The sequence below is a fragment of the Notamacropus eugenii genome, chromosome 2 (assembly GCF_028372415.1).
Source record: "Notamacropus eugenii isolate mMacEug1 chromosome 2, mMacEug1.pri_v2, whole genome shotgun sequence".
Taxonomy (NCBI): Eukaryota; Metazoa; Chordata; class Mammalia; order Diprotodontia; family Macropodidae; genus Notamacropus; species Notamacropus eugenii.
In genome coordinates, this window is record NC_092873.1 from 387,187,085 (window position 1) to 387,204,506 (window position 17,422).

General features: G+C 41.3%; 1 protein-coding gene across 2 annotated transcripts; it reads left to right on the forward strand.

Moving 5' to 3' along the window:
- Positions 1-791: 791 nt before the first annotated feature.
- Positions 792-16,091, forward strand: AGT (angiotensinogen). 2 transcript variants are annotated; one of them, XM_072647463.1, is made up of 5 exons: positions 792-911; positions 5,071-5,922; positions 10,881-11,145; positions 13,813-13,957; positions 14,826-16,091. In XM_072647463.1, the coding sequence occupies exons 2-5, from the start codon at positions 5,112-5,114 to the stop codon at positions 15,012-15,014; spliced, it is 1,410 nt and encodes a 469-aa protein (XP_072503564.1). In that variant the 5' UTR covers positions 792-911; positions 5,071-5,111; the 3' UTR covers positions 15,015-16,091. The 2 variants fall into 2 exon arrangements, with proteins under 2 accessions (XP_072503564.1, XP_072503565.1); XM_072647464.1 differs by lacking the exon at positions 792-911 and adding an exon at positions 2,851-2,927.
- The last annotated feature ends 1,331 nt before the right edge of the window (positions 16,092-17,422 follow it).

A 17,422-nucleotide genomic window follows, 5' to 3' on the forward strand; every position in this document is an offset into this window, starting at 1 on the left:
ATAGCTGTGTGACCCTGGGCAAGTCATTTAACCTCTGTTTACCTCAGTTTTCTTATCTGTAAAATAGGGATAATAAGAGTACCTACTTCCCAGGATGGTTGTGAGGCTCAAATGAGATAGGTGTAAAGAACTTAGCACATATAAATGTTAGCTATTGTTTGGTTCAATTTCCTCATTTTATAGGTAAAGAAATTTGAATCCTAGAGACTCACCTAAGGTTGGTTAACACAGTGGATAGAGCCCTGGACCTAGATTCAGGAAGACCTTAGTTCAGATCTCCCCTCAGACACTTACTAGTTGTGTGACCTTCAACAAGTTTCCTTGTTGGTAAGATGTGGAGGTCAGACTTCATTTTATTTTGCTCTTAAATCCATATATGAGGAGTCAGATCCTAGGAACCTGACTCTCACTACAGGGCTTTCCCCCCAGACCACTGCCCCTGTGAACCGATACACTTAATACCCCTGTAGCATGAACTTTTCAAAATCAATTCCAGGGGAGGCTGGGAAAGGGGTCACACAAGAGAGCAGCTTTTAGTCACACACACATACACAGACACTTGCATGTGTCAATGAGTGGCTGGGGCCCTGGTTCCAGTCTACTTAGTAAATATGTAACTTGAGCCTATACCAAGCCACAGTGTTCTCTGGGGTAAGTGTGCGTTGATTTGGAAGCTTTTCCGATAAAAGACGCTTGCATCCACATGTTTGGCTTCGATCTAGTCAGCCCTGGCGCCCTTGGCCTGAGTGATGTCATCCCTCCTGCCAGCCAGAACACAGGAAGGCTTCGGAATGTCTCTCATCCCCTGTCCTCCAGTATAAATATAGCTGCAGTACCCCCAGACTGGAGAAAGGTGTCCTAGGACTTTTGGTGGAAAAGGCAGCCTGAGTCCCTGAGTTCTGGAGTAAGAGGTAAGCCTGGAGTGGCTGGGGACCCTTCTTCTCTCTTCTCCCTCAGTTGTCTGTAGGTGATCTTGGCAACTGGGGCCAAGAAAGATTAAGAGAGAGGGAGGACAGCGCTGGAAAATAACAATAACTTTGAATGGCAGTAGAGGGCAGCTTGTCTGGGAAAAATCAAACTGGGAACACAATGAGCCAGGAACAAGCTGCTTGGTAGGGAACTTTTGACAGCAGGAGGCTGAGGCAACAGAAAGAAACTATTGAACATCTCATTAATTCTCTTTGCCTGAAGTTTTCCCACTCTGCCCCCAAGAGGTTTTTGGGGGTTTTTTTTCCTAATTTTTTGGTTTTGTTTTACAAGTTCCAACTCCCTTGTGAAATCATGAGAATGAGACCATGACTGTAATAAATGTGTCCTCTCTACTTCTGTACCCAAGACTAAAGATGGGGAGAAGGAGGCAGGCTTGTGTTATGCAGCCAGGATAGCCCCAAGTCAAAGAGGAGAAGGCAGCCAGTGCTATGACTGATGGTAGGCAACAGCATGGGCATGTGAGGAAGGAGATGTGGAGGCCTGGCCAGATCCTCAATCCCCATCGTTGATGAGTCTTTTTGAGAAAGAAAAAAGGAGCTTCAACCTCCCAGGAGATTGAAGGTGAAACTCTCCCAGATAAGCTGGGTTCTGCATAATGGAAGGAGCAAAGGTTGATTAACATGGTGGATAGAGCCCTGGACCTAGATTCAGGAAGACCTTAGTTCAGATCTCCCCTCAGACACTTACTAGTTGTGTGACCTTCAACAGTTTCCTTGTTGGTAAGATGTGGAGGTTGGACTTCATTGCCTTTATTTTGCTCTTAAATCTATATATGAGGAGTCAGAGCCTAGGAACCTGACTCTCATTACAGTGCTTTCCCCCCAGACTGCTGCCCCTGTGAACCGATACACTTATACCCCTGTAGTATGAACCTTTCAAAATCAATTCCAGGGGAGGCTGGGAGAGAGGTCACACAAGAGACCTAGTGCAGACATGGTTTGGCACCCTCCTTTTTCCTTCCATCAGCTCCCTCCAGAGAGTAATTTGAGGCCAATCTGCCTACCACTTTGTGATTGTTTTGTCCTGGCTGCCAGGCCTTGGAGCCCCAAATAGCTGAAATTGAAATAAAGGGGAGGGGCAATTGAAGAAGGAAAGAGTTAAAAAGGAGGGGGAATGAGCCAAATGGGAAAGAAGAGAAGAGGGAAGATGAGGGAAGAACTGTGAGATCTGCAACAGATGGAACCATCTTTCATTTTCAAAACACCAGCTGCATCCTATCTAGAAACATAGGCTTGTTGGGGATGGGGTGAGAATTGGGGGAAGGGGAACAAAGCTAAAGACTACAATTGAAGGGGAAAGAGTCTTTAGCTTGAAAAAGATCCATGAAATTGTTTAGTTTGAGAGGGTGGCCATAAACTGCAGAAAGGGCTGAGACGGGGAGAAGGGAGTGCATTTCTGTCTTATCTGGATTAAGCAGCCCCATGCCCTGCCTACATATCCATAACTGCAGAGAGCTTATTGGGCAATTGATTCCCAAAGCTTTTACTGTTGACTCATTTAGATGAGAAATCATTTGGCAAATCAGGCTTTGCTTGGAGTGGTTCAGAGGATATTTCCTATTTCCCTTCTTCATTATATTTATTTGTTTGTTTTAAATCTAAATATGTAATTTCAAGCAGACACTTCTGGTGTGGAAACACCTTCTAATGATGTGGTTCTTTAACACAAATTTAGAATATTGTCCTGGGTAGAGAAAGCATAAGTAATTTGCTGAGTATCAAATAGTATCTAAGCCAGGATATGCCTCCCCAGTCATTTACGTTTGGTAAAAATTGTAGGTAAAATCAGAATGCATAAACTGGGGCAAGGGTTGGGGCATGGTGAAGAAAATCTTCAGGCTTTAGATTATGTCCAGGTGAACAGGATCAAGATTTGAAGAGACTGTGGAAACTGAAGACATGAACAGAAAAAGGTTAAGATTCTTCTCAATGACAAAGGTAGGTTATTATGTGTCTAGCATCGTGGTACGCAAGATGAAGGAAAAGTAAATACAGGACATACAGTTGTATAGATACAAGATAGGAATCCCTGGTCATGTCAAGGACAGTAGAAAAAAAGTCTAAGGATCATAGTGGACCACAAAGTGATGTTGTTCAGCAGTGGTGTAGTTAAAATTAAAGGCTGTAGTTAAGAACTTAAGCATATTTAAATCATACATAATATCCAATTTTATAGTATGGTATGTTTTTTAATGATGGGTAGATATTAACCTCCCTGAGGGCAGAGTAAGAGGAGCTGAGTTTTTGAGTAGCATTGGGTAGCACAAACAGAACTGGATTTAAAGCAGAAAGAGTGTTACTTTTGGAGTTAGAGGACCTTGGTTCAAATCCTGCCTCAAATCTGCCTCTGTTGTATGACCTTGGACAAATCACTTAACTATTCTGGGTCTCTCTTTCCTCATTCATAAAGTGAGAGGGTTGAACTGGATGATATCTGAGTTTCTTTCCAGCTCTGGATAAGGATCCTAGGATCCTATGACCAATGGAGAGGATAGGGAGCCAGGTTTTGGATCAGGAAGATCGGAATTTAAATCTGATCTCACTTACTACCTGTGTGATCTTGGGCAAATCATGTAACCTCTGTTTACCTCAGTTTCCTCAACTGTAAAATGGGGATAATGATAGCAATTAACCACAGCGTTGTTATAAGGATCAAATGAGATAATTTGAAAATACATTTTTTTATGTACTTAGCACAGTGCTTATACCCCGTTTTAATACTTACTAGCTGTTTGACCAAAAGCAAATCACGTAATCTGATCTTGTTTCCTCATGTGCAAAAGGAGGATAAGGAAGCCTGTATTGCCCACTTTGCAGGGCTGTTGAGAGGAAAGTGCTTTGTAAACGTTCTATATTTATGGGAATTATTGCTGTTTTATAGGCTGAAATGGAAGAAGGCATTTTTATACCATAAGCTTGGTTTGGAAATTGCTTCATCTCCTCTGGGTTACTCTCTGTTGTAGGTTTTTAGCCACCACCCTTAGTCGGTACACACAATGATATCCCCAAATAAATATCAATATGCTACAGACAGGGAAATTCTCCGAACGTTAAGATGTTCACTTTTATTAAAAATAAAATAAAAAAGTATGGTTCTTTTTTACTGATTTCCTCTTAGCCATCTCCCTTCCCTCCTTTTTCTCCTTACCCTCATCACCCCTCTCACCTCCCTCTGGCATTTAATGTTGTGCTCTTAATAGCTACATCTATCTCGCCCACTCCTAACTCCAGATCTCAATATCAACATAAGTGTTTCTTCACAGGAAGAGTTGTTAAATATTAGAAGCAGTTACCAGGTGGAGGTAATGGAATTTCCTCTCTAGCAATCCAAGAGAGATAAATTCTCCTGTCTGGGATGGATCAATATAGTTCTGTCCATTCATGGGGAGGATGCAAAGATCTCTCAAAGTCCTTTTCAATCCTACAGCATCCACCCTATATTCCATGGAGCAGTGTAGGGAGCCTGAACAAAGATTGTGTCCTTACACCATTTGTGGCATTTGAGAAATAAGATCTAGACCCTCATCACAAAACTCCATAGATGTCTTCTTTTCCAAGCAATCCTCCCTACTTGGTTATAAGCACCTTGAGGACAGGGACTGGGTTTTTGCCTTCTTCTACCTTATACTGGACATAAAATAGCACTCAGTAAATACTGATATGATAGATTGATACTTGGCTACTCTGTGAGAAAGCTCTCCAAGGTCTGTTCTTAGCTCTACCAATGACATGGTTCAGTCTTAGGTTACCCACTTCCTTTTTTCTGCATTTCTGTAATATAGGACAATTATCCACAGAGGCAAGGGCTTAAACTAGAAGATTTGGAGCTGGAAGAGATCAAGAAGTCTAGATAGACCTGCTCCCTTATTTGCATATGAGCAAAGTCAGACCTCAAGAATTTAAATGACTTGCTTGAGGCTACGCATGTAGTAAATAGCACAGCCAATATTTGAACTCAGTTCTTTTGACTCCTAATTCACTTTTTCCACTATGCTGCACTAGGCAACTCTCAAAGGAGCTGGTTTATTGTAGACACATGATAATCAATCTTCTTTACTCCTTTCCAAAAATGTCATTTCAGGAAAAGCAGAAGTTGTACTTGTTAGTAGCACCTGCTCCAGGATGTTACTAAGAGTCATTGTAATTCTGTTGGGCTGGAATGCCTTGGTGGTCAGTGACCGGGTGTACGTGCACCCTTTCTACCTCCTTAACTATAACCAAAGTAGCTGCAATGAGCTGAACAACGTGGATGTGGAGACCACTGAGGAGCAGACCTTCACCCCTGTCCCAATTCAGGCCAAGACATCTGCTTTGGATGAGGTGGCCCTGAAAGACGAGCTGGTATCTTATGCACAGACACTAGATTCAGAGGACAAAAAGAGGTTAACAGGTGTGGGAATGCTGCTGAACTTTGTGGGTTTCCGCATGTATAAGATGCTGAGGGAGACGGCAACTCCCGCTAATGGGGCAATTCTCTTGTCCCCCCTTGGCCTCTTTGGGACCCTCACTTCCTTCTTCTCGGGTTCTGTGGACCCCACAGCAGCTAAACTCCAGGCATTTCTGGGTGTCCCTGAAGAAGACCAGAGCTGTAGCTCCCGACTAGATGGGCACAAGATCCTCTCTGCCTTGAAGGATATTCAGAGCCTCCTTTTAGCCCAAGAAGAGAAGGGCAGCTCCAGTCTGCTCCTGACCTCAGTGGTGGGCCTATTCACCTCTCCGGACCTACGTCTGAAGCTGTCATTCAAGCAGGGCTTGGCTTCCTTTGCCAGCATCACTTATCTCCGCTCCCTGGATTTGGCCACAAACCCAGACCTTGCTGCAGAGAAAATTGACAGGTTTGTTGGGGCTGTCACAGGATGGAAAAGGAAGACGAAGCTGACTGGAATCAGCCCAGACACCACAATGCTCTTTGCTACTTACATGCACTTCCAAGGTAAGAGCAGCTCCACGGTAACAGTTGTGCAGAGGAAATAGGTGATCTGAAGACTTGTTTTGTTTGCTTGTTTCCAACTGCTGCTTTAAATAAGCTGAGCAGAATCAGGTCTAGGGACAACTGGAGACCAAGCAAAGGTCAACTTCAAGATGGCAATATAGACTCTTTCTCACCCACTCCCTTGCCTGTTTAATTCTGTGCTTGGCAGGGAAGGGTTTATATCATGCTAGAAAAGCCACGCCAATTTCTCTTTTTCCTCCTTTGGCTGTGGATTGCTTTAAAAAAAAATACTGATTCTTTTGTTTGCATGTCACCTTGATTTCCAAATATATTCTCCCCACTGCCAAACCTGGGATGCCAGGGCTCTGAACAAAGAATAAAAAATAAAGGAAATTCAGGAAATCTAAACATCAACCCTGTCTGACAGTATGAGCAACAAAGAAGGGGTAGAATATTTTCTCACTTCTTCTCTAAGGCCAAGCTTGGTTATTATAATTATATAGCATTCAGTTTCTTTTGTTTCATTTTATTCTTTCCATTGACACTGCTGCAGTCATAAATGTTGTTTTCCTGGTTTAGCTTACTTCCCTCTGGGTCAGTAATATAAAATTTTCCAGCCTTCTCTAAAGTCATCATACTCATTATGGTCATCATTTCTAACAAAGCCCACCCACAATATTCCTTTACTTTTATAAACTACAATTTGTTTAGCAATTCCAAAATCAATGAGCATCTACTATGCTTCCAGTTCTTTGCCATCACACTAAAAAAAAAGCCATATCCCTGATCTTAATTACTTAATTAATAGATTCATTTCTCCTCCAGTTCCTCACTGAATTCCAAACTGGGTCATGAAGCAAGAGGTAAATCTGCAGGTTTACATAATTCTCCAATTCAGAGGTGCTAAGAAAAACAAACAACAAAGACCTATTTAGATCATCCTATAATACTGTACAACAATTACATAGTATGCAATATAATAAATACCATATAGACACAGACTGGTCAAATAGAAGATTGTCATTTTAATGACCATGGCAATACCCTGATCTTATGAGAAAATAGTTCAGGAACTGGAGCTTTGGTACTGTCCTTTGGACACTGGCAAATAATCCCAGGTATCATTCATTTCATGTCATTGGAAGGTAGGCTCCTTGGGCAAGCTGTCTCCCATGTGAAGGGCAAGAGTCCATGAACACTTCCAGATCTGTCTTATGGGCTCTGACTGATAAGTCAAAGAATAGTTGGTGATGCCTGAATGTAAGGACTTACTGGGAAAGTTAAGGCCAATTACAAGACAGAGCCAGGACAGATCATTCTCAGGTCTAGAGACCCATTAAACTAGGACTCTTCTATGATCTAGATGGTGTATCTCAGAAAGAAAAAAGAAAAATAAACCGACCACATGCAAACTTCCCTTCAAAAGGGTCGAATGTTTCCAACCACCAGAGGTTTGAGTTGTAGGACCTGGTGAGACTCATCCTGCCCTTTGATCAGCTATTCCAGCTAGCCCTGGGGCACAGGTTAATGACCACAGCAGTTTCCATGACATTAGTTGACTTAACCTTGTAAGATTTACCCAACTTTGTTCCCTGGAACAATGGTCTTGCTTCTAGTGGAGGGGTGGGGGAAGGATAAGGAAAGAAGTCAGAGCAGGTGATAGCACTCCTGTCCAATGCAAGCATCTTTCTGAAAGCAGCGACTATCATCATTATTATTATTGGATACAGAGAGAAGGAAGAGCCTGAACAGAGCTGTACTGGCAGGGAAAGAAATCTAGTCATCAAAAACCCTTGAATAGTCCTTTTCAAACACTCTTTCCTTTCAGCGGTGAGTTACTGTAAATTCATACTGTTCTCTCCAGACAACATTCTATCTCCTGCCTTCATATCTTTGCACACACCGGCTGCCATCCATAATGCCTGGAATGCACTCTCTCTTTCCTTCCATCTCTCAGAATTCCCAGTTGCCTTTAAAGTTCAGTTGGAATCATTTCCTCCACCTTTCCTGACCCCCCCCCCCCTCCAGCTACTGGTGGCTCCCATTCCCAAAATGTATCTTATACTTCATATTCACACTGCATACACTTAAATATATATTTATATCCTCACCTTGGGCAAGTCACAATGTTTCAAGACCTCAGCTTCCTCATCTACAAGAGGAAGGGTGGCAGAGGGTGTCTTAGATTACCTCCAGAGATTTCTTCTAGCTCTAAATCTTATGATTCTGTGAAATAGCTTCAATCCACATCAGTCATCTATATTCATTAATGGTTCATAGCTCCCTCTGAGAAGTGATCTCTTTCTACTTTCTCCTTTTTCTGAGGGATTTTCATTTTGAACACTGTGGCCTCCATAACAGGTTAGGCCAGACTTAAAATCTTAGACAGGAGCTAGAAGGGACCTCCATGGCCATCTAGTTAAATCCATCATTTTACACTGATGGAAACTGACATATAGGCATTAAACATCAGAGGCAGGCTTTAAATACTGGTCCTGGTCTTCTTTTCCTCCAAACCATACTACATCAAGATAATTAATCTAGAGCTGTAAGAGACCTCAGAGACCTAGTCCAAACCAGAGGAAACTGAGGCCTAAGGAAATTAGGTGATTTGCCCAAGATCACACATGATGTTAATCAAGGATGGAGTGAGGGTCTCAACTCAGGTTCTACAACTTTCAGTTTAGCAGTCTTTCCTTCATATAATGCTGCCTCTTTTAAAACCAGCTCTGTTCATATTCCTCAGCTTCCTCATTTCCAAATCTGGGTTGACTATTTCTCAGACATATCTTCCTTTCTTAGAAACTATCATGGAACTTCTCTCTCTGATTAACTGCCAGGGATAGACATAAGAGCTAAAGAAATCAGGGAAGAGCTCTTAGGAGGCAGGTCTTGAGGTGGGCCTGGAAAGATAGTTGGGTGACTGCTTCTCCCAGAAATTAACCTATGAAAGGCCTCTTCCACCACCTTGCCTACATCTTTAAGGTTCAGTTAGTCAGTCAATCAATAAACATTTATTAAGCACCTACATAGTGGCAGGCAGGTTGAGGATACAAAGGAAAAAGATAGTTCCTACTTTCAAGGAGCTTACAATCTTATGGTGGAATATTCTACTAGATGAAGCTGAAAAGGTGGAAGGGGAGGAAGGTAACTGTTTCTGGGGCATGATGGAGAAGACCAAAGAAGGGCAGCCAAGTGGGAAATGAAGAGAGAGCCGGTCTGGGTGTCCTCCTCCAATGGAGGTTTGGGGAGGGGTTCTTCCCTTCACTCATTGATCAAATGGATATGGAAGAAGAGGCTCACAAACTACATGCTGATTAGTTGAAGCTGGAAAAATAGGAGAAGAGAAATAGAGAAAGAGGTTCTGGAATCCTCTTTTCCCCTTCTTACCCAAGGACATATTTCCTAAATCCTTTCTCCCCTTGACTATGCAATGAAGGACCAGAGTGAGGCTTTCTTGATCTTCAAAGAGCATTGAAGGCTCCAATGAAAGATCAGAGAAATACAAATTAAACAGCCTTAAGATATCATTTTACACCTATCAGATTATCTAAAATGATTGAAAGAGAAAGTGACAAATGTTTGAGAGGATGTGGAAAAATTGGGACACTAATTCACTGTAGGTGGAACTGTGAACTGATCTATCCATTTTGAAGAGTGATCTGGAATTATGCCCAAAGAGTTATTAAACTGCCTATATTTGACCCAGCAAAACCACTACTAGGTCTGTTTCCCAAGATGATTAGGGAAAAAGAAAAAGAAAGTGTATGTTCTAAAATATTTATAGCAGCTCTCTTTGTGGTGGCAAAGAACTGGAAATTATGGGGAAGATTGTCAATTGGGGAATGGTTGAACAAGTCGTGGTATGTGAATGTGATGGAATACTATGTTATAAGAAATGAGCTCCATGACCTTAGAGAAACATGGATAGATTTGCACGAAATAATGAAAAGCAAAATGAGTAGGACCAAGAGAACATTGTATAGAGCCACAATATTGTTTTAAGAATAATTATGAGTGATGATTTTGACTATTATAAATACCCAAATTAACTACAAAGGACCTATGAAAGAAGACATTATCTGCATTCAGAGAAAAAACTGATAAATAGAAGTATAGAATGATTTTTACATACATACACACAAATTTGTGTCTAATGGTAGCTATTTCTAGGGTGAGGGAAGGAAAAAAAGGAAAAAAAAAGAAAATTACATGATAACTTTATTATATTTTTAAAAGGAATAGTAAGTTGTACATGATAGATTTGCAGCTTCATGTATATAATCATCTTTTTTCCCTATATTATTATGTTATGGAACCATGCTCAGGACAAAATAAGAATTTTTTTTTTTTGAAGAGTAATGAAGGAAGGACTGAATCAGGATTAGAAGACATTATTATAGACAGACTTTGCCACAAGCTAGATCTCTTACTTGGATGGTGAAGAGACTTTTCAAACTTGTAAAGAAATCTGAGTCTCATGAGTTGAATAGAGGGCTGCTGAAAAAGAACTTGGTCTCCAAAGGTAAGTGTGCCTTAGAACAAGGATTCAGAGGGGCAGGGAAAGCCAAGCAATTCAGAAGTGGGGAAACAACGAGTGTGATATTAGGAGAGAGAGTTTGGTGTTTGTGATGGCTTCCATTCTTCTCTGGCCACCACATCCTTTTGTGGGTTGTCTCCCTCTGTTAGAAACAAGCTTCCTGAGGACAGGATTGACTTAATTTTGTATTTTTATCTCTCTTCTTTCCTCCTCTCCTTGCTCCCACCCTCTCTTCCCTTGCTCTCTTCTGCTCTGTCCCATCTTCTCCTTTTTCTTCCCTTTCACCATTTTCTTCCTGTCAACTTTTCCAGTACAGAAGTAGAAGTGTCAGTGTTTGGATTTCTTTTGCTGTGTCCTTTGCAAGAGCTACCTGGGTCTGTTGTTGACCCTTTCTTCTCATTAACTCTTTGGATTTCAGGAGCAATAAAGGGAATCTCTCAGCTGGCAGAGCCCCAAGTGTTCTGGATAAACAACACCACCAGGGTATCCGTGCCAATGCTTTCAGGGACGGGCATCTTCCTATATGGGAATGACGTCAAAAACAACTTCTCTGTGATTCAAGTGCCATTTAATGAGAATGCCTTCCTCCTACTGCTTAAGCCTCAAAACAATAACCTAAAGAAAATTGAGAATATTGCTTTTGGCCGCGACTTTTCAAGTTGGATGAAAAATCTGTCCCCGCGGTATGACTTGGGGCTGGGGTTCTGGTAATATCTTGTATGACTTATTCTGAGCCTTAGGTTCTCCATCTATCACCTGGGGGTGGGTGGCAGCACTAACAACCCTGGGGTGGGAGGTTTGTTGGGGCAAAGGGGATATTGTTGCATTAGACCAATTTCTGAATTCCCTGGAGGTAAGCATGAATGGAAGTAGGGAGGAATAGGAAGAGATAGCAGCCCAGATCTTTATTCACATAGGTTTATTCTTCTAATTCTGCTACTCATTCCAGGGTGACCTATCATTGAAAGTACTTTCTGCTTTGTATCTCTATTTTGAGGTGAGGTGGGAAACAATTCCTATTCCCTTTGTCCCTAGGCCAAAAGCCCTGTTCCCTTCTATCATATAGTTCCAACGTCCATAGTGACATGATGGGGGTCCTCCTGCCCACATTCCAGGATAGCTACAAGGTCACCCCAAAGCTGGCATCAGTTGCTATGGAGGTGGGAGTGGGAGTATAGTGTCTGCTTCCAAGCTAGGCCAGTTCCCAGTCTAAAAGACCACCAAGAGAGAAATCAGGGTGGTGCAGGGGTCTCGGCAAATTTCACTTCTCGCTAAGAGGACAGGAAGTTGGGTGTAGGACTCCTCTGGAGCAATTCTCCAGAGCCCTGAATCAGAGTGGTCAATCGATGGGCTTTTACCTGGACCATTGGATGGCTTTGCTTGTGTTTGGCCCTTTGGTTATTGTGATGATAATTTATTACCTTCTCCTATTATGATAGAAACATATCAGTTCAACCCCAGTAAGAACACTGATTGCTGGTTCATTCTGCCTTGGTTTCTGACTCAGTTTACCAGTCCAATTTACACACTTCACATCAGATGATCTAACAATAGAGTTTACTGATAGTACGTGAACAGCTCTGGTGAACGAAGGATATCAAAGGATGCATGTACCCTGACTGCTTCACTACCCTCTGGGTCTAGATATTGGTTCTGGTTCTGAGAGATAAAGTAGCTCATGTGAGAATCTCCAGTCTTGCCCAGAGCTTTTCGGGCTGATTCTGAGAGGACCAGGCAGTTAATTTCTATGGGGTTTCATCCTGAGATAGACAAGTAAGCTTTAGCCTTTACCAAATGTGCCAATCTACATGAAGCAGACACCAGCCACCTCTGAATATGCCAGTCACGCGTAAATGAGGTCAGGATAAGCACATGGGGTAGACAAAATGCCGTGGGTGTCAGGACTTCATGTTTCCCCTCCTCTCTCTGGGAAGCCAGGTTCAGTATAACCAAACGGCATCCTTCTATCAAAGGCACTAAAAGGACATTTTAGTAGATAGACACATTTGCGCTCCTTAAAGTCAAATTCACAGGGTAGAAGTATACACTGCACATCTTAGTTTCCATTAATAGAGTAACCTGGCATATTGTACAGGTTTTTTGTTTTTGGTGTGGAGTCTTGTATTTATTCTTTCTTCCTGCTCTCCTCCTTTTTAACATCATGGTTCTTTCTTTTTTTAGGTCAATTTGTTTAGTTATTTATATATAATCTGTACATATTTAGTATATAACAAAACAGTTATATCAGCAGTTATATAGAATCAGCACACTTTACTTTTGCCTCATATATAGTCTCATTTTAACTCAACTTTCTTCACAAACAAAGTTTTAACTTGTAGATGGAGATTAGGATGGCCTCCTCTTGCTATTTTTTAAGTGAAAGTCTTCTGAGATTTTGAGAGACAATTTAAAAAACCCCTCATTTATCGGCACCTCTGGTGCTAATAGCTCTCCATTTTGAGAACTGATTATGGTTAAAAGTCTAACATGAAAATCATGATCCAAATGCATCCATCTTTTCTATCAGAGAAATTTCTTATAAAAGAAGAAAACTCTCCAGTCTGTCATCATTACAGTGGGTAGTGAAATTATCAGCAAGAAAATATTGACAACCTTGAAAAACCATCAACATATAAAACAATAACCCTTTAGGTGATACTGATATGAAATTAGTATACAAACCCAGGTTCATCTTTTTCCTTGCACAAAACATTGATTTTTTTTTCTAGTGATATTTAACTTTAGTAAAGGTTTTATGGGTCCTTTAACCTTTGGAGCACGGCTATTTTGAGACTGCCAATCAAACCTCATCCCCAGTCTCCTGAGGGTTAAAATGCATCACATCTGACTTCCTCTTACTCCCCCCAATATAACCCTAGAAACAGATACAAACAAACAAATCAACTCATCTGTCTAGCCTAAAAATGTATGCCTCATTCTGCACCTCTAGGTCACCATTTTTACTCACCATCAGTCCTCTGAGAAAACATTTGGTCACTATTTATCAGAGTTCCTGGTGGTATTCTTTATGCCTCATTTCTTAGCTTCTCCCATGGCTCTCAGCCCAGCCTTGGGATACCATGAGACATGCGGATATAATGGATGGGCAACTAGTAAAACATGAAATGACTTCATTTGCCTTGAAGAATGTGTAAGGGTAAATTTAGATTATACTGGAATATATTCTGCTCCTCAGAGCACAGAAAGCTTTAACTGTCCCAAAGTGAAGTGTTCTGTAAGTCCATCAGCTTCATTGTCCTTAGGCTCTCTGGGTCTTCTCTTCATGTCTTGAGTGTTAGATTGCTCTTGGTAGTAAGACTTTCCAATTCCTCTAATTTTTAATCTTCTAGGAAGATCCACTTGACCTTGCCAAAGCTGGTACAAGAGAGTACCTATGATGTGCAGCACCTGCTAACCTACACCAAATTGCCTGAATTGCTTGGAAAGGAGGCAAAACTGAGCAAAATAAGTGACACAAACCTCAAAGTTGGAAAGGTATGGCATTTTAAAGTCTGTGCAGGTCACTCTCCTTGCCCGTACTACCCTTAGTCATCAACAAATGGGTTCATGGAGATGCATGGTGAGAATGGAGTACGGAAACAGAAGGATGCAGAGGGGCCAAGGGAAAGAAAGGGGAGGGAAGAGAAGAGATAGGGAGGTTGGGGAGGTGTGTCAGGAGAGGGAAGAAAGTGATCGGCTCCAGCCTGGAGCATGGCACAGAAAGGGGAGTTGGGGTCAAATTATTCCACTAATCCATTGGCTCTAACTCCTGATTTGGCTACTTCTCACTACCCTGCCCACTCTGCTTTGGCCTCTGCTGAGCCTTTTTGGATATACTATCTCCTACTCTGCATGTGCATAGACGTTCACACCAATACAACTTGAGAGGTAGAAGGGAACTCAGCATTTAGTTCAATCCATATACTTTCAGAGAGATTCATGCACATGCATGTGTGTGCGTGCACACACACACACACACGCACACGCACACACACACGCACACACCAAGAAATAATCCATGTAAACTCATTTGATGGGCAGCCCTATATTGGAAGTATAAAGAAAATGTGCCTCCGAGAAAACATCCCTTCTATACACAAGGTACTCAATACCTGAAACACTGAATAAATGACAAAGCATTTATTAAGCACCTACTATGTATCAGACACTGGGTTTACATTTTACTAGGGGTAGGTAACACGTGAGGTCGAGTGGTGATTAATTAAAGTTTATATGTACCTCTGCTTCCCAATTCTTCTGCTAATTGGGATGGGTTCTACCTCTGGGAACACACCCTGAATACAACCTGATAAATCTTTATCTCTTGAGTAAAATGAAATGTGTGTGTGCTGCTCTCTTACAGGTGATGAATACAGTTCTTTTTGAACTGAAAGAGAGTCAGGGAGGACAAGAAGATCTTTCCCAAAAGCTCTGTGAAGCCGTTTCCCTGGAAGTGAAACTGGACAGTCCATTCCTGTTTGCTGTCTATGAACAAGAATCAAGAGCCTTCTTTTTCTTAAGTCGTGTGACAAACCCACTGAGTGGTGTTTGAGACCTCAGGACCCCACACTCCCCTATGATAGAGAAGGGCAAATTAGAGGATAACCCTAAGCTTCTCTAAGATTTAAAACCTGCCTTCTTCAGGGCTCTGTCAAGCTAGTGCCAATAACTCAGAATAGAAGCAGATGGCACAAACACTAAATTGTCACCAATTTCCACTTTTTCTTCTAATTATTCAGCTGTGAGCTAGTGGGAAGACCTTTCTCCTTAGTAAATAGGATAATTAGTAGCATGAACTCGTGATGGCATAAATAAGCTTCAACAAGATTCCTTCTTAAGATCAAGTTATATACCAAGGAGCTATTGGTTTTAGTGAGGATTTGAGAATTATGTTTGGAAGCTGAAAAAAAGATTCATTTTTAGTGGAGAAGAAAATTTTGGTCTTAGAATTAAAATAGAATTGCTTGCTGCCTGTATTCAGACCCATCTCATTTAACATTTATGAAAGTTACTAAGATATGGTGTGAACAAGACTCTTGAAACAAAAAGTTTGTGTGCTAGAAAATCAGGGGGAAATCTAGGAGTGCATGCATGCAAACACAATGCTACTGGTGATTTTATTTTATGCTACTAATAAATAAGCTTTGCTTTATTAAAAAAAAAAAAGCTTCACTTTTCACTTAACAGCAGCCCAGATAAACAATGGGCTAGCAGCGTGTCTTATTACATATGTATGCATAAAGAAAGGTGCTCTATAGACTATGAAATATATTTTGTATGGAATATCTCTGGATAGCCTGTCTCTGGCACCTAACCAGTGTTTAGGAACCGTTTTCAGCAATGTTATGACTCAGTCCTCTTCCATATTTAGACAGCAATGACTGACATAAAGCTGAGTTTGTGTTTGTGGGGAAGTATTTCATTTCACATTGTTTCTGAAAAGTGAAAAAGTAATGAGATTTCAGGAGTAACGATGGAGTAAGGTCTATTTATTGGACAGTCAGGTGTCAGGAACATCAACATTTAAAGACTGTCACTTGTATTTTACATGGGAGATGTTACTATCAATACGTAGCACAAGATAGGAGGACAAAGCATTGACAAATAAATATTTACAAGATGCTTTCTAGATGTTGTGTCCCTGTTTAAGCTCCTCTGAGTTGAGGGTAGGGGTGGGGGTGGGGAGGCATAGCTGTTGAGGAGCCCAGCTGGCTCCAAGAATGGTTGTAACTAAGCAAATGACTCTTATAATTCACTGTTGTTACCAGAGTTTTCTGGGTCTTATATAGCCACCCCTCATAAGGGCCACACTGGAGGAGATCCTGGGACCTTATACCTCATACATTTTAAGAGGGAAAAGTTTGCATTCCCACTGTTGCCATCAGACAATGTATATGCTATAGATTTCCTGTTGCATCCTGGGAGCAATTTAAGTTCAAGATTTATGAAAAGAAATTAAAACACCCCTTGTTCACATCAAAATATATATTTTTTTCCACTAGTCACCCATAAAAGTTTGCTTTTAAAATTCTAAACACACATTTCACCAACATTCGAGATGACCATCTAAAAGGTCATGCAATTCCTTTCCCCTAGGGAGCTGATATAACATACTGTCACATGCTCAATGTGTGGAATGGAATAACTTCCATTTCTCTACGATTTAAAAAGTTCTTTACTTAAATTATCTTATTTGATCCTCCCAACAACAGTGGGAGACAGGAACCACAGGAGGCAGGTAATATACATTTTATAGATAAGAAATCTAAGCCTCAGAAAGGTTTTGACTCATTCAAGGTCACACACACCAGTTCTAGCAGTTCTTCCCCTATATCCTACTTAGAGAAATATCCTACTTAGAGAAGTATTTTCCTTCACTGAGATAATAGAAACTACAGCTTTAAATATTATCTCCATCTGTCTGACCTGCGAGATGGGACTAGGCCACTGATATTTAATTGACAAAGAGAACGCCTCTTTACGAAAGCAGATCAGCAATTTGGTGGTCATTTATAGTGTTAGGGTTGCCTCAGGAAACCAAGAGGTTAACTAATGTGCTGAAGGTCAGACAGGAAGCATATATCAGGGGCTGAACTGGACAATCTTCCCCACTATGGAACTGACTCCCTTTTCAATAGGCTGCTATACCTTTTTGACCTATGTTCAGTCATTTTTCAGTAGTATCCAACTCTTCATGACCCCATTTTATACTGGCATGCCATTTCCTTTTCCAGCTGATTTTGCAGATGAGGAAACTGAGGCAAATAGGGTTAGGTGACTTGCCCAGGGTCATACAACTTGTGTCTGAGGCCAGATTTGAACTTGGGTCTTCCTCCAGGCCCGTGCTTCACCTAGCTCTCCTTCACACCCATTACTGTACCACCTACCGGCCCCTTCTCTGAATTGATGTATTTTCATGGTTATTCCACATTTTAAAGGCTAATAATGCAATGAAATTGC